General features: G+C 43.3%; 1 protein-coding gene across 2 annotated transcripts in view; it reads right to left on the minus strand.

Annotated features, from left to right (window-relative positions):
• Positions 1-22,439, minus strand: part of tasora (transcription activation suppressor a) — a 66,605-nt gene that overhangs the window by 13,213 nt on the left and 30,953 nt on the right. For both annotated transcript variants that reach the window (XM_034082611.1, XM_034082610.2), the window contains exons 14-24: positions 20,867-21,054; positions 19,940-20,230; positions 19,398-19,584; positions 17,882-18,010; positions 16,795-16,943; positions 15,197-15,374; positions 13,715-14,218; positions 12,214-13,499; positions 11,871-11,993; positions 8,199-8,358; positions 7,907-8,015 (exon numbers count right to left, since the gene is read on the minus strand). In XM_034082611.1, coding sequence (XP_033938502.1) covers positions 7,907-8,015; positions 8,199-8,358; positions 11,871-11,993; positions 12,214-13,499; positions 13,715-14,218; positions 15,197-15,374; positions 16,795-16,943; positions 17,882-18,010; positions 19,398-19,584; positions 19,940-20,230; positions 20,867-21,054 — 3,304 coding nt within the window. The remainder of the gene's footprint in view (positions 1-7,906; positions 8,016-8,198; positions 8,359-11,870; positions 11,994-12,213; positions 13,500-13,714; positions 14,219-15,196; positions 15,375-16,794; positions 16,944-17,881; positions 18,011-19,397; positions 19,585-19,939; positions 20,231-20,866; positions 21,055-22,439) is intronic.

Here is a 22,439-nt window from a genome sequence, read left to right on the forward strand (position 1 = left end):
CGAGCTACGAGGGAAATAACTAAACTTACATGAAACTTCCGTTGGGTTGCTTTAAAGTCAAGCTTCAGTTAAAGATTCACCCTGATGATGTAGAACATGTGATGGAGCATTACTAACCTGACCCAGATGGTTTGTTTCACCAAACTATCTAGGAAAGCTCCACTGGAAGCCATTTGGAAAGGGCAGGCACTTTCAAAAGCACTTGGCAGGTGATTGGATCAATCTGTCTATCACCTTCTATCAGGGGCCACTTCTGATTGGTTAACAATGGCTGGTACATGTGGAGCACAGCACTTCTGATTGGTGTGGATGACTGACACACAAGAAGAAAAAAAAAATGTAAAAAAAAAAAATGTAAAAAAGAAAAGTAAAAAAAAGTTAAAAAAAATCGCAGGCTTTGCGATTTGATAATTGCATCATCTCGAATCGCGATTTCAAATCGATTAATCGTTCAGCCCTACATTGAACACAACTTTTGATTAGAAAACAGCAAAGGTAAGACGTATTTGCCGTTTTCGCCCTGTTAAGTGAAGTTGTGTGTTGTCTTTGCTTAGACCTTCCAGAAAAACGCGATTCTGCGATCGCAGAAATTACCGCATAATCAGCAAAATGGCGCATATTTTTAAAAAGCCGCATATTTATCAAAAGGCCGCATAATCCCGCATTTTTCCACACAAAGTTGAGAAAAAAAAAAGTTAACTCGTCTTGACCTGAAGTGATGATGATGCGCAACGCCATCAGCTCGCGCATCACAGAAGGTAAACAACACCGTAGAGTGAACGTGTGGAGCTCACACGAGAGTTTCTCTTCACCAAGATGAAAACATCTAATCCATCTCATTTACCGACGAACATCTCTGCTAAAGACCGGGCAAAGCAGTTCCGCGATGTCTGGGGGGAAACTATTCTGCACCCCGTGCAACTGTGTGTTGGAACATAAGAGAAGATCCACGGTGACGACCCACTTTGATTCATTCAAACATTCGAAAATGCTTTCTGCCGCTGCGGACAAGAAAGCCAAACAACTCACGTTCACCGAGGCATCAACCTCCAAAACCCTTTCGAGGGCTACAAGAAACGAAGTGAGTAGCCTACAAGATTGAAGCTGGTCAGATAACGAACAAGTACATTAAAACAGAATGAGGCGGAGAAGTGTGTGTGTGTGTGTGAGAGAGAGAGAGAGTGATTAAAATAGCCCAATTGCTTTTACAATAAATAAACATTGAATGTGTTTAATTGAATAGTAAAGGGGTTTAACGTTAGTGGCAGGTTGTGTGTGAGAGAGAATAAATAAATAAGACAGCCCAATATTTATTTTTTCCGCATATTTCGCAACTTTCCGCATATTTCGCAACTTCCCGCAATTTCACCGCATAAAATCACATAAAACCCCGCATGTTTGATCGCATAATCAAGGATTTTAGCCCGCATAATCAAGGATTTTAGCCCGCATAATCAAGGATTTTAGCCCGCGTTTTTCTGGAGGGTCTATTTGCTGGCTCACTGCCGTGAGTTTTGTTCGCACAGGGATGATACTTATACCAATGGAATCTGTGGAATCTCAGCTTTCATATGATATCTAGTTTGTGCAGATAGCATGAAGTATAAAATATCGCTACTGTGAGTTATGTGCTAAGTGCGTTAGCACTCTTTCGCTTAGTGCTGATTCAGACGCTTGGCGTTACCTTTGTGTTTTGTTTAGGTAAAAATGGTTCATATTGTCAGTTAGCTGAGTATGTTCCCATTAAGTGGGTATGACATATTAATAGGTTGTTAAATGTTAATTGTTTAAATGTGAGACACAGTTTTGTGAATATTGTTGTGTTTTTCCCCGCGAGCGGGGGCATTGGGCTTAACAGGTTAATGCAAGTAGCCTGGCTAGCTTAAATGTCCATATACTGAACCACTTTAAGCCGGCAGCTTGCCTTCTACACTTCCTTCAAGCCTGCACTTTTCACCATAGACTGGAGTGTTTCTGGATATTATCCCACCAGCTAATACTCTATTCCAGTGGTTCCCAACCGGGGATACAGGGACCGCCACACGAGGGGCACGTGAGGGGATCGCAGGGGGCATGCGGGTGCCCACAGGGTGCATTTCGAAAAAAAAAAAAATGCGAGTCATCGCTAAATAAAGAAATAACTTTAGTCTTACATGAATACACCAAATTACAGTTTTCTTTTTGGGGGGGGGGGGGGGGGAGATTTCATTTACCTCCTCAAGTGATTTAAATGAAATCCAACGGTAAGAGTGCATTTTCGACTTCTGATCACTTTGCTGGGAGACATTTTTAAAAACTTCGGAACTTTCTGAAGTGTTTCTGCTGTTTCAGTCTCCGAGTGTCAGCAGAGTCTCTGCCGTCAGAACAAAGTGAACACGTCTGTCCGAGGCAAACACACAGAAACTCACATTTTGAATCGCGCTGTTCATATATTTAACTGTTCGGGCAAAATAGCAGCAGTGTCATATGGTCCTCCTGTCACTGCAGCAGGAAAATACTCTCATCTGCTCCGTGTCTTTTTGCTTTCTTTTCTTCTCTGAGAGTACCAGAATGCGTAGTTTACATGTTAACATTTAACAATCTGGGGGAAGATCCCCCGAAATCCCCCTAAAGGAGTTCGGTATACAGACATCTTTTACATAACATCTCAGTTTGCAGGTATGTGTATTGCCGTGGAGAACAAGCGTATGCAAGTCTCCCGAACAGTCAGAGCGGCTTTTATTTATGGTATTTTCTCTCCCTCAAAACGCGGAGGGAACGGAATCTGCCCTATCCTGGATTTAAGGGCTCTCAACAAATACCTCAGAAAAAAGAAAAAAAAATCAGGATGCTCACTCATGCATATCTGCTGCGTCTCGTGTGTAAGGTTCACATTAATCGACCTGAAAGATGAACGTTTTTACATTCCAATATATTTTCCACACAGAAAGTATTCGAGGTTCGCTTTTCGGGTTATCTGTTACAAGTACTGAGTGCTTCCTTTCGGCCTGTCTTTCAGTCCGCGAGTGTTTGTACGATGTACGCCCCATTAAGACAGCAGGGCATTTGTCTGGCAACGTATTTAGACTACTGGCTCCTTCTGTCAGAGTCGGAGCAGGAGGCTATTACGCAGACGAATATCGTCGTGAAACACCTGCTCGACCTGGGTTTCGTAAAAAACACCGAAAAGCATGTTGTTTTCCCCAGCTCAGACTGTACTCTTCCTGGGTTTATGCCTGAATTCAGTGTCTTTCACAGGCCGCCTGTCAGCGGAGAAAGTGAAAGCCTTCAGGGCTTGCCTCATGCATTTCCGGCTACGCAAATATATTCTTTTCAGATCATGTCTGGGTTTGCTGGGGCTCATGTTGTCAGCCATCCTGGTAGTACGACTGGGCCGCTTATACATGAGGGATTTCCAGCACTGGGTAGCTGCCCTCAGACTGGACCCCTTGCGCCATGGCTCCCGGAGATGGACACTGGAATGAGCAATGGCACTGCGCCACTGGCCGGCCCCGGCTTTCCTGACAGAGGGCGTGCCTATGGGCACTGTCTTAGACGCAAGTCTGTCGGGCTGGGGCGGAGTATACAAGGGTCGATCTGTGAGGGGTCTCTGTAGCAAATATCTCTAGCGGTCACATATAAACTATCTGGAGCTTTTAGCGTTGTTTATCACCCTAAAACGCTTGCTGCCTTTTCTCTGTTCTTTGTATCAAAGATGGCAAACCATTTACCAGGGAGCGGCTCTCCCACTGGATTGTGGGAGTGATTGCTCTGGCTTATACGACTCAGGGTTTGCAGGCACCAACGGGCCTGCAGGCTCATTCTACTCGTGGCCTGGCTACTTCCTGGGCCTTTTTAAGGGGGTTTCCATCCAGGACATTTGTGCAGCAGCGAGCTGGTCTTAACCACTCACTTAGTCAGTTTTTACAGATTGGATGTCTCTGCTCCAAGCGTGGCCCATGCAGTGCAGGGCTCAGGGCACGCGTTGGGACGGAGTTCTACCTGTTGACACCTCTCTGCTGAACAACCTCAACGGCTTCTTTGCACGCTTTGAAGCACAGAACAGCACACCTGCGCAGAAAACAACGCCTCCACCCAACGACCAGGCTATCTGTCTTTCCCCAAGCAGTGTGAGGAGCACACTGTTAAGGATTAACACCCGGAAAGCCTCTGGGCCTGACAACATTCCTGGTCATGTGCTAAAGGACTGCGCCGCTGAGCTCACAGACGTCCTCACAGACATCTTCAACATCTCCTTGAGCCAGGCTGTTGTCCCCTCGTGCTTCAAGGTAACCACTAGGGGTGTAACGGTACACGTACCCGTACCGAAATTATTCGGTACGGGCCCTTCGGTTCGGTACACGTGTGTAACGAAGTGTACCGAACGAATATAACGTTAAACGTAAACAATTGAGAACGTGAACAACTTCTTGGAAGTAATCTCAGGTGCTGCGTCGCAGCATTCAGAGAAATTTCCTCACATTGGGCTCATCGCGTCATAGAGCGAGCAAGTCATTCCATTGGATGAGAGGGCATGCTATGAGAGCTGGTCAGAGGGATGCGTTCAAATGTAGTCAGTAATTTGAGGAACTGTCGAAAATGAATGGCGAACGCAGATAAAGTTGAGCTCGAAAATCCTCCAGCATCATTGAAGTCTCCGGTTTGGGAACATTTTGGTTTTCGCAGTTACATACAAGGATGACGGACAAAGACAGGTGGACCAAACCAAAGCTGTTTGTCGGCATTGTTCAACTAACATTGGTTACGCGGCTGGCAATACATCAAACTTGCACACTCTTGAAAAGGCATCACCCGATCGTGAATATCACCGGTACCAAAAGAAAAAAGACTGAAGTGCAAACCCAACTCCCGCTAGCATTTAAGCCTCCACCACTCGCAAAAAGTTCAGACCGAGCCAAAGCTATTACAAACGCCAAATATCCTTATGTTGCCATGTTAGCAAAGCGCTACCTGGCTGTATCTGCTACCTCTGTCCCTAGCGAGAGGGTTTTCTCCACAGCAGGAGACATTGCTAGTGCCAGCAGATCTGCCCTTTCGGCAAGCAATGTGGAACATGAAAATACAATGACAAGCAAGTCATAATGTCAAGCTGGCTGCTTAGGTACTAGTGCAGTACAGTTCAAATACAGATAATTTCAGTTCATCGAAATGCTGCACCTTAATGTTCATTTGATTATATTTTGTATTTATTTGAGTGAATATTCACAGTGTAATAATAATTAAAAACCCAAAACTAATAGTTTATGTTTTGTGAGTACTTGTACAGTAAAGTTCAAATACAGATTATTTCAGTTCATCGAAATGCTGCACCTTAATGTTTATTTTATTTTGTATTTATTTGAGTGAATACATTATTCACAGTTTAATAATAATAAAAAAATATATATATGTTTTGTTTTGTGAAAAAAAATTCTGCTGTACCGAACCGAAACGTGACCAAGAAACCGAGGTACGTACCGAACCGAAATGTTTGTGAACCGTTACACCCCTAGTAACCACCATCATACCTGTACTGAAGAAGTCATCACCTTCCTGCTTCAATGACTACCGTCCCGTAGCGCTGACTTCCACCATCATGAAGTGTTTTGAGCGGCTAGTCATGAAGCAAATCAAATCTGACCTCCCCCCTCGCCTTGGGATATATATTTTTTAAATCCTCTGGAGCAGAGAGAGGAGCTGTGTATTATTGTTATTGATTAATGCATCAGTGTTTCTTAGGGGCAAAAACACTAAACTCACAACTTGAATGAAAGCGTTTAGTTTATTTAATAAAAGAGCACATGTTCAATGTGAAAAGTGATCGTTGATATAGATTAGTTGCAATTTGGTGCTATATATATTAAAAAATATATATATATATATATATTAGGGCTGTAAAACGATTAAAATTTTTAATCAGATTAATCACAGCTTAAAAATTAATTAATCATGAGTAATCACCATTCGAACTATGTCCAAAATATGTCATTTATTTATGTATATTGTTGTGGGAATGGAAAGATAAATGAAAGAAGGCGGATATATCCATTTAACATACAGTATCTATGTTTATTATAAAAAAATTCTGCGTGTCAAAATGAAAGACAACCCACACACCTATCAATCATCAACCCGTGGGGTCTTAATTCATTACGTGTTGATTTCTATCAACGGGGGAGTACTTCAGGAAAGTCGACAGAGGGGTGGGGCTAGTGGAGTACTTCGTGACCACAGAGTGTGAACGTTGTGATCAGCTGTTTTAGCGCAGTTCTCCAGTGAAGGGGGGGAGTCTCCCTCCGCAGCCGGTTGGCGTAGTTTTGGCACAGTTCCGTCGTACAGACCGACGTTAACAGCAGCCCTGTCTGTGCACACGGAGACCGACTCTGTCGTCCGGTGATCTAACCGCCTTCTGGAAAAGCTTCACAAGTACGTCGGTACGGAAATGCGCTTTGTGACACAAGTGACGGTACGCATTTCAGATTACGCACATAACCTGCGTACCAGTTATGTGCACCCCTGTACCAGAGCCATATTATTACTATTATATGGCTCTGCCCTGTACTACAGCAAAAGTATTCTCCGTCGGGACTTCCTGCAACAACACCACGCCGTTATCAAAGATGTTCTATTGAGAAGACGATCACTACGTGACAAAAGTTTTCAAAACCGTGGCTACTGAAATCAATCTTACTAACTGCTGTCTGTGCAATTTACTCCGCGCGAGTTGGCAGACTTTATTTTGCTTACTTTAACATCATTTTTCATGGTGGGGCTAAGCCATTTCTTGGTATGGGTGTAGCCTACCCCAGCCATACCCTGGCGCTGCCACTAGTGGCACGTATGGGGCGGGCCATTCTGCACATGCGTTAAATGCGTTAAATATTTTAACGGAATTAATTAAAAAAATTAATTACCGCCGTTAACGCGATAATTTTGACAGCACTAATATATATATAATTTTGTTTTCCTTTTTTTAAACACCTTGAATTTCAGGGGGGGCGCAGGTCTCCGTTGGCAGGGCGCAGCGCCCCTCCAAGACATTGGTAGGGGAAACACTGTATAGGATATACATATTTTATACATCTTTATATTGTATTTTTTTATTGGGATTGTTGGAAACGTCATTTTGATCTCTCTGTCTGTACACACAAACTGAAAGATTGACATTAAAGTTGACTTTGAGTACTGGTGCTTTTTCGATATAAGCATGTCTGGCAATACGGGAGTCTCCATATCCCATAGTGAGATATTGAAACAAATGTTATGAATGAGAACTATAGGTTGTGAGTGAGATGCATCACCAGACAGCCCTTCTTGCTGAGGCGAAGCAAGATGCTTATTTTGAATGACGCTGTGCGTAGCGCAAGCTACTTTAAGGGTGGGTGGATTCCCTGACATAGTCCTCAAGATCACCAGCCAATCAGGATTGGCGTATTGAGATTGATTCTTCTGAGGTACACACAGGGAGGCGCATCCCTTAGTGAGACATCTCACTCATGTTACTCTGAGAACCAGGGTTATGCTTGTAAACTATGGATGACTACGTGGCTTAATGGTAGAATTGGTAGGATTATCCACAAAACACGTATAGATGAGAGCAGCGCTAATGTCACTTCCGGACAAAATTACGCCCTCGCCCACTTTCCAGTGAAATCTACGGCGCAAAAACCCAACAAATAAAGGAGGAGGAGGGGTCTACTTTGAATATTGTGTTGACAAACTGCAACCACACAACAGCCACACAATATTTAATGTATTGGGCCTTTACCCAAATCTGAAAATAACAAGGCTACATTTCTAAATGTTTATTAAGTGTAAATAGGTGTTCGACTCAAAATCCATTCAGTAATAAATCGTAAAACAGTTGAATCTTGTGTGTGATGTGCTACAGGGTAGGATTGCTACGCAGTGAAGACATAATCAGTACCTGGATTGTTCTTTTAATTTCTTGTGGGTTTTACAGTGAACCTTCAGCCTCCAGACGCTCTCTGGAGAACTGTTCTGCTCCAGGAGCATCAGCAGTGCCGTCAGTCGATCTGCAGAACAACATCAGTTACATAAACACAAACAAGTTCTGCATTTGCCTTTTCACTCAAATAAAGCAGAAAAACTATAACCAGAAGGACGATCAAAATAACTCAAGAAAAAATTATCCGTTACAACCGTCTAAAAATATTATTTGTTGGACAATATTTTTGGTTTGCCTATCCTTGATTTACCGTGAGTGATGAAGTCTGGATTGAGGATTAACTCGTCGGAAATGATGCATCCTCCAGAAACAAAAAGCTCGTTGTAGCTGTTATTCTTGATGTCATCCAGAGTATCGATCCCCACAAACACCACAGAGTCGAGACGCTTCAGAGACACGAGACCTGGGATCTGTGGAAGTGAAGTAAGAATCATGAGTAAAGTTTATACATTTTCGCGACTTCCGGTTTGAGGTGTGCCGAGTAGACGCGTGCTCGACTGGCTCTAACTTTTCCACTCTTATTTACCTTTTAAACCTCGTCTTTTTTCAACATAATTAGTTTGCAACAGTTTTATAAGCCAGTGTTAACTACAAAGACCTGCGGCAATGTCGAAAGGAAAGGGAAAACAAGCAGAAAAGGGCAAAGGGTCTCCGTCAGCGTCGACTCCTAGCATAACTTGGCTGACATTAGCTTGCTGCTGGAGGAACATAGAGCAGCTCTCACGGCTGATTTCAAATCCTCATTTGAGTCTGACATCTACATTACATTGCATTTAGCTGACGCTTTTATCCAAAGCGACTTACAATAAGTGCATTCGACCAAGAAGATACAAACTTGAATAAAACAGAATCATATAAGTACATCAGGCTTCATAGAGCCAAAACATTTCAAGTGCTTCTCAACTGGCTATAGATAAGCCAGTCCTTTATTAGTATACAAGTGCTTTGTTAGTCATTTTATCGCTCGAAGTGGAGTCGAAAGAGATTTTCAGTCTGCGCCGGAAGGTGTGTAAGCTGTCTGCTGTCCTCATTTCAATGGGGAGCTCATTCCACCATTTTGGAGCCAGGATAGCAAACCCACGTGTTTTTGCTGATGAGAATTTGGGTCCACCTCGTAGTGCGGGTGCAGCGAGCTGTTTGGCTGATGCAGAGCGGAGTGCACGTGCTGGGGTGTATGGTTTACCCTGGACAGCATACACTCCACTATTAGAGACAGCGTATAAATTCTCTGGAAGCTAATGGTACTGAAGTCGACCAACGTCTCCAGCAACTTGAGGACGCATGCTCCGCTCTGAAGGGGGAAAACGAGACACTCAAAACTAAGGTAGCAGACTTGGAGGGACGCAGCAGACGCCAAAATCTTCAGATTATTGGCCTACCTAAATCTATCGGAGGTCCCCACCCGTCTGCCTTCTTCTCTCAACTCCTCGTTGATAAGCTGTACAAGCCGGCTCTCCTCTTCCCAGCCAAGCTGCGCATCACCCTGCCTAACGGTGACCGGACATGGCTCATGTCTGCTCCAGAGGCCTTCAAGTTTGTTCAGGACTTGAACATAACTCCGTAAGCAAGCTAACTGTCAGATAATTGTTTGTCCAATGTTTTTTCAGTTAGGTTTTTTATTATATTGTTTAATTTATGTTTTATTATCCTTTGCCTGTGGGCTGCTTCTACACTTATTATATTAAACTCTGTCTCACGCCACACCTTTTCCCTCCCTGTGGCTTGTCAGCAGGCAGGGGGTGCCAGGTATGGGGACAGGGACATGCAGGTACACCACCTGCCCAGTACCATTTTATGCTGAGCTCTAACTCCTTAACAGCACCAAGTGGTGCTTTAAGATCTTGAAATCTTCTGTGAAGCGTAACAATATGATTAACCATTTAAAAAGTTTAAACACTAAAATGGCCTTTTTGCAAGAAACCCACCTCCAACAATCAGACCATGTTAAACGTTGCAGAGGGCCAGCTTTACCATTCTTCTTATTCGAGCAAGGCCCGAGACGTTGCAATTCTTGTTCATAAATCTGTCCCATTCTCTGTGTCCAATGTTATATCAGACCCAAATGGCCGTTTTATTATCGCAACTAGCAAAATATGTGGCAACAATCTGACGTGGGCGAACGTGTATGGCCCGAATTGTGACAACGAGGACTTTTTCAGAAATGTTCTTTTCTCCATTCCTGATATAAATTCTTGTCAGCTCATTCTGGGAGGTGATTTTAACTGTTGTATTGATCCTTCACTTGATCGTTCTTCTAACAAGCCCTCTGCCCCATCCAAATCTTCCAAAGTTATTCAACTCTTCATGGAGCAATACGCAGTCTCAGATGTCTGGCGCTTTTTGAATCCTAGTGCCAAGCAGTCCTTCTTTTCTCCTGTTCATGGTACTTTCTCCCGAATTGATTTCTATCTTATTGATAACAAATTGCTCCCCTCTTTTAGCTCATGCTCATACAGCCCTATAGTTATATCGGACCACGCAGCTGTCATTGTTGACATCTCTCTTCCCGACAGGTCCTTGTCACGTTCCCCCTGGCGCTTCAATTCACTACTACTTTCTGACCCGGATTTTATCAAAACTATTAGGAATCGCATTGACCTTTTTATTTCCACTAATGTTAACCTGACTGTATCTGCAGCAACGGTTTGGGAAGCATGCAAGGCCTATCTACGAGGGGAAATAATATCCTATTGCGCATACCAAAGGAAAATCAATACTGAGAAGTAGAGATGTCCCGATCACGTGATCGGGAATCGGAGCCGATCACGTGATTTTCAAAAGATTGGAATCGGGAGAAAAAAATCGGGGATCGGGTTTTTTTTTATTTTTTTTATAAAATATTTTTATTATTTTATTTAATGTTACAAAATAAAAATGACCATGTTCACGTCTTAAAGTCATCCTGAGGACTTAGTTTTGGTTTAAAATTACACAACATCATGTATGTGTTGCTTCTTTTGGGCTTGTTTTCAGACCTGGTTGCATATTTCTCTGAAATCTGGCAACAGAGTGGGCGCAGTGTCTAATAGTAGCAGTAAGCTAACGAGAGGCTACGTTCAGCTGGTGACTCGGGAGTCGGGACAGAGAAAATGTCAGGAGTTTGGAAGTATTATAAAATTGAAAGCGAAGGCAGTGTAACGGCCAGATGCAATGTTTGCAAGGCGGAGGTTCCGCGTGGTGGAAAGAACAGAGCTACGTTCAACACGACCAATCTAATACGCTACCTGAGAAACAAACACCAACAACAACACGGCGAGTACACAGCGGCCACTCGGGTAACGGCACTGAAACAACCGACACTTTCAGAGACTTTTAAAAGGAAAGAGAAACTGCCCCAGAACAGTGAAAAGGCCAACACAATAACAGCCAAGATAGCTGAATTCATCGTGTTGGATGACCAGCCGTTATCTGTTACCTTTTTTTTCTCTTAATGCATTGCATAAAGATCGGATCGGGAAAAATCGGTATCGGCAGATTGTCAAAATCGAATTATCGGAATCGGATCGGGAGCAAAAAAAGGTGATCGGGACATCCCTACTGAGAAGAGTATCTGCCTCTCCTGGGCTTTATCGGATCTGCAGACAAGATGTGTAGACTCCCCCAGTGCAGATCTTCTCAAAGAATTACTGACAAAAAAATGCTGAATTTGACCTTTTGGCCTCAGAAGAGGCAACAAAATCACTTTTAAAAACACGCCATAATTACTACGAATTCGGAGATATATACAATATATCATTATTGTCTAATTGTAACTGATGTATTGTTTATTGGGGTTGTTTTGTTAGTAATCGCAGGGTTAATGTATTGTATTGCTGCTGGACAGACTTGTTACATTGTGATACTTAGGTTACTGATTACATTTTATTTTACAGGAAACTGGTAGCAGAATGCATTTTTAAAGTAACCCTCCCTTAGGAGGTACCTTGTGAATGTATCCAGCTATGTCTTGGTTCTGAATGACCACCAGCAATCTGTCTGCAGCATTCTCTTGGTTCAGAAAAGCCATGGGACTCTGCTCCGCGTTCCCCTGCTTCAATAGGTTTGCCTACAACAGAAAAGAACACATACACACTGTATACACAAAATAATATAATAATTTAACATCAATAAGGGGGAACCTATATTCCAAGAGCAACTGATAAAACAATAAATAGATGTCAAATAATGTTCATGAATCTCTGTCATTGATCTCCAGTGTGAACCGAACCCCTCAATCGGGTATCAGCTGCTTAATCACATTTTAAGTGTGCAGCCCAAGAGCTTACCTTGACCTCTTGATGGACCTGGTCCCCCGGCTCCATGCTGTGGAGGTAGAACTGCAGGGTGTTTCTCTTCACTTCTTTGATGATCTTCACCAGACTGTTAAAAACTTCCGGCTGCAGCTGGCTGATCAGGGAGCTCAGTGCTGAGGCCGGGGGGGTGGGGGTGGGCCCGGGGACGGAGGCAGAGACTGGCTCAGAGACACAGCTGAACCCTGGCAAACTCCCCTCGTACTTTGTACCTGCAAGACTACTCCCCCCCTTCTCACCACTACAGTGCTCAGTCCAGTCCTCTTTTGTTTGTCTGATGTTATGAGTTCTATTGATCTCTAAACTGTGACTCTGCTGTTTCCAGTGGGAGTGTGGGGGCTTGTTAGGAGCAGGAATGAGGACAGAAGTGTTAGCCGGCTTGTAGGCAGAATCCGACGGAGCGATAGTAACCGATAAAGAGACGTGAGACGACAACATGGGACTGATGTTGCCTGTAGCATCGGGAACATGCTTAGGGATTGTGTGCTGCTGCCACGGATCACTTCCTCTGGAGAGTGCAGGGTTGGTACTGACGTCAGCGGCTGTCAGTTCACCAACGATACCGTCATCTTCTCCACTCGTTGGAGCTTTAGATGCTCTGATGCTGGACACAAACTCACTAACTCTGCTTGCTAGTGCGTCATCCACATTAGTCCTGCTGCTGCCAGGTTTGTGGCTGGGGCAGGCGTCTTCAAACATTCTTTTGAAGTCGTGCATTAGTGGGTCCACGAGGTCCTGTACTGGGGAGCAGGGGTTGTAGAAAGAAACATACTGTGAAAACTGAGACATTGAGGCGTGTGGGAGTGAGTGATGAGGAGCGGAGGTTTCTGTGTTGGAGGTGGAATGTGGGAAGCTGTAATGAATGCTCTGCTTCTGCAGGAGGAGCTGTACCTCAGAGGAGAAGTTGCCCAGGTGTTTGTCAACGACGCTGTCAAGACAAGTAGGAGGTACGGAGACGGGTGGAGAAAACAAAGGGCCACCTACAAGGTCCTTCACTCCCCCCACTTCCACATCCATAAATTCCACCTCCTCCTCTTCTTTCACTCGCTTCTTGAGAATATTAACTATTTCCACCTCCTCTGAAACGTCTGCCTGTACTTCCTTCACTTCCCCTTCTCCATCCGGCTGAGTTGGGGGTGGTGACAGGCTCCTCCTCCTCTCTGGCGCTGGAGGTACAGATGGCTGGATGGATGTAGAAATAAATGGCTCTTCATTCTTCTTTTCCTTTCCCTGAGGTGTCTTTTCTCTGTCCTTATACGGCCCTGCAGGAGGCAGAATACACAACAGAGGCATACTGAGTAAAGAAAGTATATAACACATTCATTTAAGTAGGTGGAATGGATGAGGGGGGAGTCGGAGAGAAACTCCCTCTGGAGGAAATGTTAGGATTTTAGCAACAAATGTTGAAATATTTCATATGGCCAATATCAACCAAATCCAGTCAAACAGATTAAAACTTGAGCATGTGTGAAGTTACCTGCAGATTCCCTGGAGGGGGGGTGGGCGACCGGCTCCACGATAACACATCTGTGGTTGCTGTTAAACTGGCTGAGGTCATTAGGCTCCGCTGGCCGGGACCAGGAGGGGAGGGGGGTGCGGCCAAGGAGACGAGGGTCCAGACGTTGTGTAGGTCTGCGTTGTGGAGAGGGGCATTTTGGGGGAGAGGGGGGAGGGCTGGGCTCCGGGGACGGGCATTGAGACGGGGAGGCGGGCGGACTGGGCTCTGGAGACGGGCACTGGGAGGGGGAAGGGGGCGGGCTGGGGTCTGGTGACGGGCACAGGGAGATGGAGTAAGGAGGGCTGGGCTCGGGGGATGCGCATCGGATGGGGGAGGGAGGAGTGCTTTGCCTGGGAGACGGGGAGGGGCTCTGCCTGGGGGGTTTGCTGGTTGTGGTGATCGTCGTTGCCGTGGTGAGGTGATGGAAACGAGGGTCCTGAGGGAGTTTTCTGTCTCTGTGGGTGTACCGTGAATGACTTAGCCCTGCAGAGAGAGCAGAGTTTACAGTACATGAGATTTGTAATGCTGGTCACTGCTAGGCAAAATGTTATATATATATATATATATATATATATGTGATATATAAAAAATAACATATATATGTGATATATAAATCCAATCCAATTAAACATGTTAAGGATGAAGTTGGAGTTTGTGAGATTTGGTGTACTTTGGTGCAGGCTACATTTAAAAAGTTTCTCCCTTTTTCATTTTTTCCCCTCATTTTCCTTATTTTACATGCAGTCATTTTAAACTATTATTGCAAATATGACATATTGGGATATGTAAACAAACTAGAAAATGCAAATGCGTGCGAATGCTGTAAACTGAACATTTGTTGCTGAATTTTGCAGAAAAAGCAGAATATTTGATTAGCTGAATGGCAGCTGCTTTTAGCTACAAAAACCAAGTAAGTGTGTTGCCGAACTCTGCAGAGAAATGCAGAAAAGTGAAATGATTTGAATCAAACAGCTCAAATGCATTGCAATGACTTTGTTGAAAACTTGAACGTGAAATGTTAAACTGGAAGAGTAGGAAAAATAGTGAAGAAACTTAATATTTTAAAAAGGTATAAACAACTAAATGTATAGCCTTGATGTCCTGAAATAGCTGAATTAACTTATTTGGGTTATAGGATAATTATTCAAGCATGTATACCAGCATATTTGGAATATGCGTCTACATTATGTCTATACCGCAGTTAGCAACACACACAGTTTTGTGTATTGAACACAAACTAACTAGTGTTCAACACTAGCGTAGAGCATGCATGCAGAAAAGAAAACATTTCTAGTCAGAAAGACTTAAATATCACCAGGTTTATGGATTTGCAGAAATATTACAACGCAAACTTTTTTGAGAAGGTAGTTGGGGAAAGAATGAAGGAGGATGTGTAAACGGGAATATAAGAGAAGTCATTATCCATGTTAACAGGTAAATAGCCTTGGCAGGCAGACAGACCTGTAATAGGGATGAGAACCCACGGGATCTTGTCCTGTTCCTCCTCTTCCTCTTCATATCCCCCTGCCCTCTTCCCGAGCCCCCCTCCTCTTCCTGCTGCTCCATGGTGATTCCCCTCCCCGCTGTGGGAGCCGGGACTGAATCCCTCCGAACTACTGATGCTGACGATTGTCTGCTCCTTCACACACACACAGAAACAAAAATGCGCATTAACCTTACCTGCTCCTTTTTAATTTACTTAACTTTTGATCTACTATTGAAGATAGTGTAGAACAATTAATAGGCAAAAATTGCCTGAATAAATTCAATTGGAATTTAAAAACATCTATCAATAATATCAATTAAAATACAATTCAGCCGTTTCTATTGAAATGCCATATAAACTCTAGAGAAAGAGTTGTAAAACATGCATGTATACTGTAACAAACTGTGCCTTGTTATAATTAATTTACACATTCATTTTTTTATGTACAATTTTTGTCATTGAGGTTCTTCTTAAAATGTGTGACACGGGCATATGTTCAAAAAAATCTTTGTTTTAAAGATTGATGAAGCCTAATGGTTTTTGAATTGTATGTATTCATTTATTTTATACACAGAATGAGGATTGTGCTTTATCTACTATATTGAGAGTAGATGAAGGAATCATTTCACCACTGCTGTGGTATTTATGAGCATTATGTAGCTTATGTATTATGATAACCTTTTAAAATAATCCTTAAATATCATTTTGGTGCCAACAAAGAGGTATTTCTATGTAAAAATGACAACATATTAAAGGTCCCATGTCATGCTTTTCCGGTTATTGCCCGTCCCCTGTGTGTTATGAAGGTTTTTATGCATGTAAAGGGTGTGCAGAGTCAAAACCCTCAAAGTACACCCTGTAGCGAGTAAAACACAGAAAATACCTCCCCAAAACGCCTCGTTGGAGATACGTCACTGTCCATTTGATTATTCCGGGTACGCATGATGTCACCCGTACCCGGAATGAAATGGACCAATCCGTGGAGCCGTTACGTTAAGCCCCCGCTGATTGGTCCAAATTGACCAATCCACGGACTTCCTCACACACTCAGTGCAGGCAGCTCTGCTGATCTCTCCTCCCTGGCTGCAGGCTGATAACAGACAGTTGGGATCGCGGCGACATTCTCTCTGCAGACCCATTCTCACAGCGTTTATCAACCTTACTCAATATCAAGCCACACTTATTGTTTTTACTTCGGCTGTGACTTTGTGTGTGCTCAGGGTGAGTTTGGCTGTCTTTCACTGTGTATCGCTAAACAAGGAAATCACACATCCACGGAGCTCAGCGCGATTCACAACGTCCCGACCAATCAGAGCACACTGTGCTCACAGGGAGGGGGGGGCAAGAGCTGCAACGAGCCGTTTAGTGGAGAGAGTGAATACTGCTGAATACACATACTTTACAGAGATGCTGTATGCGAAACCAATGTGAGTTTGGAAAATTGCACAGTATAAATCTATTCTAGTAGACCTCAACAATGGAATTATGATCAGTGGAAATGGCCATGACATGGAACCTTTAAAATCTATATGTGGCTTCTTTTTTTGAAAAACAGTAATCTTTAAACTGTTACCTCCAGCTCCTCCTGATCCCTCAGGTCGATGTCACAGTTGGTGGGCAGACCCAGTTTGGTGGCCAGCCTATCAAAGGGCCAGGATGTCTTCTGCACCACCTCTTGTACTTCACTCTGATTGGATGTTCCTCTTGCTGCCTGTGTGAGGCCTGTATGTTGGAAAGGATCAATCATTTAAAAAAAGTATTGAATTTCATCAGGAGTTTTCAAAATGTTGTTAGCGTAACATTATGCACTGATTGCAATTTCTTTGGCCAATTCCGATTTTAGTTTTTCAATGCGACTGTACTTTAAGAGGAGAATCTGAGAAAAGATTCATCTATAATGTCTTTGTAGGCCTATTATAGAGAGTTCCTTATTTATTTTCCGTGTAAAACTACATATTTCTCCAATCATTTATTCATTCAAAACTATATATTTACAAGAAAGCTAACTGTATTATATTCGCTCGCCAGAGAGAAGATATCCTGCAATTACTAAGAGCCACAAGCTTAGCAATGAATTACAACATCATTGTCTGAATAAGTTATTAAAATATTGATAACTGTTTTTCAGAAAGAAAAAAAATGGGCTGAAGACGTTCATAAAAGGTTACACATTTAAATGAGGAAGTCTCAAACTTTGCAACACTAAGTGTGTGTCAGCGTGCCAATAGTGGGTTAACGTGTGTGCGTTTGGTTATTTAGGACGGGAAACTTCATACATGTCATATCATATCAGCATGAGCACGAGTCCATCATATGCCAGATGTAACCACTGTACAAGCTAATATTCTTCTGCAGTCCTTGATTGGTTGACGGCCATAAAAAGAAAACACAAAGCTTAGTGAAGAGCATGCGTTTAAATTTGAGCGGCAGAGATTTTGCAAAATCTGATGTGGTCATGGGAAATCAAGCTGAACGTTTATTGATTAATCTATAATCATAAACATGTGTGCTAACTCGTGTTTAGATGTAACTTGAACAACTTAAGGAAACGGTCAAATAAATGTATAAGGATAAAAAAGAAAAGTATATAAATAAAATATGATATGCTGGAAAAAGTTGTAATGTAAATGTAGAAGAAGAAAGTCCCAGAATCCAGTCACCTTTTAGCAGAGAGAGTAGTCTAGTAGCTAATTCAGATCCATCTTCCCTCAGATCCACGTCCTTCAAACCAACCGAACCAATCAGAGAACCAAGAGAGCCAGGGGGGGCGGGAATATGGTTTCCCTCAACTAGGAGCCCAGAGTGGGGAGGAAACATTATACAGTAAGCAGTAAGACATTTGCGGAAAGCAGAAATTCATAGAACGCATAAAGAACAGTGAACAGGGGCGGACTGGCCATCTGTAGAATCTGGAGAACCACAGAACGGCCGGCCGTCAAGGGCCGTTGACGGCCGGCCCTTTAAAAAAAAATTGTTTAACGTCATCATTTAAGTGGCGCTGACGGCCGACAGAGGGCGACAGCGGCCGCTAATGCAGTTGTGTGGTTCTTATCTGTCAAATAATCACACACGAAGAACAAAAAAGACCAGCCACACGAAGAGAAGGGATTAGACGCTGCGGCAGACAGGGAGAATGAAAAAACATGGATACAAATCAAAGAAAACGAAAGGAAAAAGTTGGGGCCGAGAAGGCAAGAGAAAAAGAGGTGAAGTCACTCGCAGGTCAAGCATATAAATGTCGCAAATCGACAGACCTTTTTGGCAGCAGCGCTGCTACAAGCACTATCAGCAGCAGCTTAGAACAAGTGCAAGATGATGAAGAGAATGATGAGGGTGCGAGTTCAGACATACAGCCAGCCTCCTGCGTTCATGATGAGGGACAGAGTTGAGCTGGTGGAAGAACCAGCTCAACTGGCACATACAAGTGCAGGCAAGAGGTGGGTGAGAATTATCCCTTGAACTCAGTGGCATTTTCTCCTGGAGGCCAAGGGAAGCCAGGCTTCCCCTGTTTGTTTGGATTGTAGTTATAATTTTAATAAATAAATAAAAACACTTCGTTTAGCTTCGGTAATTATTCTGCCGGCCCGTCTCTCCCCCATTCTCATTGAGTATTTTACAAAGAGTGAAACAGCGCCCCCCTAGATGTTATGGTGAAACAGTAGATTGCACTCTCTGTTGCGAGAGGAGGCCAGCCGAAATTGGCTTCCCTTTGTGAAAAAAATGGAGGGATTGACCAATCAGATGAGGCTCACGTCATGCCTCACAATCCAATCAAATCGCACCAACTTCAGTTCGTACTGTAACTGTCATCACCGCCCTTAAAAAGTAGCAAGCAACTGAAGCAAGTGCAATTATGGAGGGTGGAGATTTGGAGTATTTCATCAAAACTAAACTTCCGCTACAGCAGCAACTAAAAATTAAATCTGATGACAGGCCAATGCCCAAACTGGAGCTGTGTACAGAGAGGAAAAAAGGAGCGAATCGGACGTAAAACTTTAAATAATAAACAGCGGATTTCTAACATTTGACATTTCATGTGGCCGGATGGGTCAGTTTCCAGGGCTGCATTTTAGTCCCAGTCCGCCCCTGACAGTAAATACTATGTCCTGTCAAGTAGTTAGATGTTCCCTCAGGATAATAAAAAGCTAGTTTTAAAGAAACCTCCTGTCTCCTCACCGGGAAACTTGCTGTGTCTTCCGGGTTCCTGTGATGCCTTCAGGAACTTTAGTGTCCTCTCTGCCGTCTCCTGTTCCATTTTCCTCTTCCTCCCGTGTACCTTCACGCCTCCTTCTCCTCCCTCCTTTCTCCCCACAGTCTCTGCTTTTCTCTTGCAGGTCAGAACCAGGTCGACCAGCTGCTGCATCTGAGTGGCAAATAAATCACGTGTTCAGTTCAATACTATAAAGGCCAACATGACACAAATATATAACAATAGAATTAAGGGTTTCTAATTAGTGTCTATTATGTCATACCAACAACATATTAGTAAAGAATTGTCAACAAATGAATTCAAAAGCACGGACAAAAAGGTACTAAATGTTCAATATTTGTGTGAAAATATCTTAAATATAAATGGTATGGTTAAAAAAGGGAAACAAATTATATAAAAAGGTACAGGCAACACAGGTGGGAGAGTAGTTAGTGTATATGGTCTTATACGGTACTGAGTATGGCTCTGTGCAGGTGTCTTTTGTTTTAGACCAAATGTCAGTTTTCACCTTCTGAGTGTTGGTCTGTCCCTCTCGAGAGTTGCTGGTCGCCTCCTTCCCCATCACCTCTCTGTGGCCTCCTAGACTCCTCCTGAGATTGGCCTCCTGAGACTCCTCTGGGCCGCAGTGCGCCTCCACCATCTGTTTAGCCCGGGCCACAGACAGCAGGTGCAGGGCGGGGGTGTACAGGTAGGAGCGCAGGTAGCCCTCCATGTTCACCCGGTGTTGTTTGGGAGCAGGAAACAGCTTCATGCACTCATCCAGTTTGGAGTCGTACTCGCCCATCGGGTACTGTCGAACCTGGAGGGCAAAGACAGAAATATGTGCTTTAGTGTTATGATTGAAGGGAAAATAAGATAAAGTATTTACTTAAATAACTAATGATACCTGTGTATTTCTGTAAAAAAAACATTTTCTACAGGAGGGTAATAAGTTAATGGCTATTAGGAGAAGAGGGAGTGAAACCAGTTGTGTCCACATATCTCTGTGAGCCGGAGAAGGAGAATATGGTGATAACTGAGAAGTGTTCTGAAGTCAACGGAAAAATAAGTGAGAGGAGCCCCAGGAGACGGGTCAGATTTGTCTATAACTGATGTGTGTGTTGTACTTCATCTACTCTGCATACTAGTTTGGTGTTTTGTAATCAATGTGATCCAAAGTAAACCTATACAGATACAATTCTGATATCCGTCTCATTATTGTTTAAGCCTGTTTAATTGAAAAGTCAGTTAGGAATCTAAAACCAACTGGCCCACTTGAAGATCTATTTATTATCTATTATTTGTCCATTAATACGTGTGCTATGTATACATTTTATTTAATATATTTTGTATATGATCATGATACTGGATGTTTGCAAGTATGCATTAATCTTTGTTTAATCATTATTTTACTTTTTTTAAAGAAATTAAATAATACAAATACAATTAATGTTACCTTCCCATCGGTCAGGCCGACGAGGTATTCCCGTGTGAGGTGCTCCACGCCTGCAGACAGCTCGGGGGGGTGGTTGGCGCGGGCCTTCACCAGAGCGTGGTGCAGTGCTGGAATAAACTGTGAGAGCCGTGGCATCACCGGGCTACCAGACTGTGATGCATTATGGGACGAGGAGGCACCCCTGAATGCTACAGGGAGGAAAGAAGAGAACATTTAGAGTTACATCAGAACAGGGCTCGACATTAAGGGCTGTCCGATGGCCCGGGGCCTTCTAGTATTTAGCTCGGGCAATGAAGCCTCACCTGCTGGTTGCCCGATCGGGCAATCTATTATGCCAGTATCATGCAGCTCGCGGATCCAGTAATGAGTGACCCGACAGTAAAACTAAACACATCTATAACTAGTTTAGGTAGTTTGAGAGGTCATTAAAATAGCTACGTGTGATATTCTAACCTGAAGTGTGTTTTGTCCGCTGACCGCTGCATGTGATAATGCAGAGCTGCGTGTCGAGTCTCGACTCGTCAGCAGCAGCTGATCTCTCTCTCCCGTCAGATTAGACTTCACTCGCGTTTATGTCCATATCGATCAGATGCAGCTAGTTCTAGCTAATGATATGACTACCTGCTTATTAAAAGACACCTAAACAATAAGTGTCGCAATGCAACTGGGTGAGGCCACAAAGTATAGCGCAGCATTATGCATTTGTTTACATGCCCACCGGAACCCCGAGGCATTACCAACAGATCAACGCACAATCAACCCATACAGGACATCTCTTTCTCCACATTAAGTGTTGGACATTAGAATTGAGTCACATACTCTTTTGTCTGTTACATAAGTGGCGCAACTGAAGCGGTATTGCGCTAAAGGGAAATTATTTTGACCGGACATTTTGACCAAAGAGATTTAGATTTTGCCGGCTAACGGGAACTCTGACGTCGCCATTTTGTGTGCTTCTCGGATGCGCTCGGCTCCTCTCGACTGCTGCTCGGGTCTGCTCGGTCAGCTTCCGGATGAGGAGGCATTCGTTCGACCAACTTACAGTAGTTAACATTACAAACATTTTTAATAGGCCATAATATTGTAAATAATGTTTGTTTTGGCAGTTATAACTGAATGTAATGTTTTCTACTTGTTTCCATCTGGGAAGGCATTTGCCTTCATCAGATAGAAAGTGTCTTGACCAACAACTTAAGTGTTTCTTATAGCTATGCAGGGCATGCAAGCGAGCAAACACAAACAAGAACAAACAAACAAGTGAAATGAAGAATACAATTGAACAATATAATATTGTGGTGGTTCATCTTATAATTCAGTCTAGAGAATGCACCAGACAGCATCTAAGACCTGCACAAATCTAAATGTTCTAGGGGGAGGCCCCCCAAACCCTCCGCGCGCATTTTTCAGGGCAATCTCTATTGGGCTCAGGGCCATCTGTAAATTAGCTTAGATGGCCCACTGTTTAGCGTTTACGGTTTTATTCCTTTTTGCTTTTTTAAACTGGGTTTATAAATGTTGTTATATTGTGATAAAAAGGCTGTAGTTTATGGTGACAGTACAGCAGATTATTGGA

Source organism: Pseudochaenichthys georgianus, chromosome 5 (genome assembly GCF_902827115.2).
Source record: "Pseudochaenichthys georgianus chromosome 5, fPseGeo1.2, whole genome shotgun sequence".
Taxonomy (NCBI): domain Eukaryota; kingdom Metazoa; phylum Chordata; class Actinopteri; order Perciformes; family Channichthyidae; genus Pseudochaenichthys; species Pseudochaenichthys georgianus.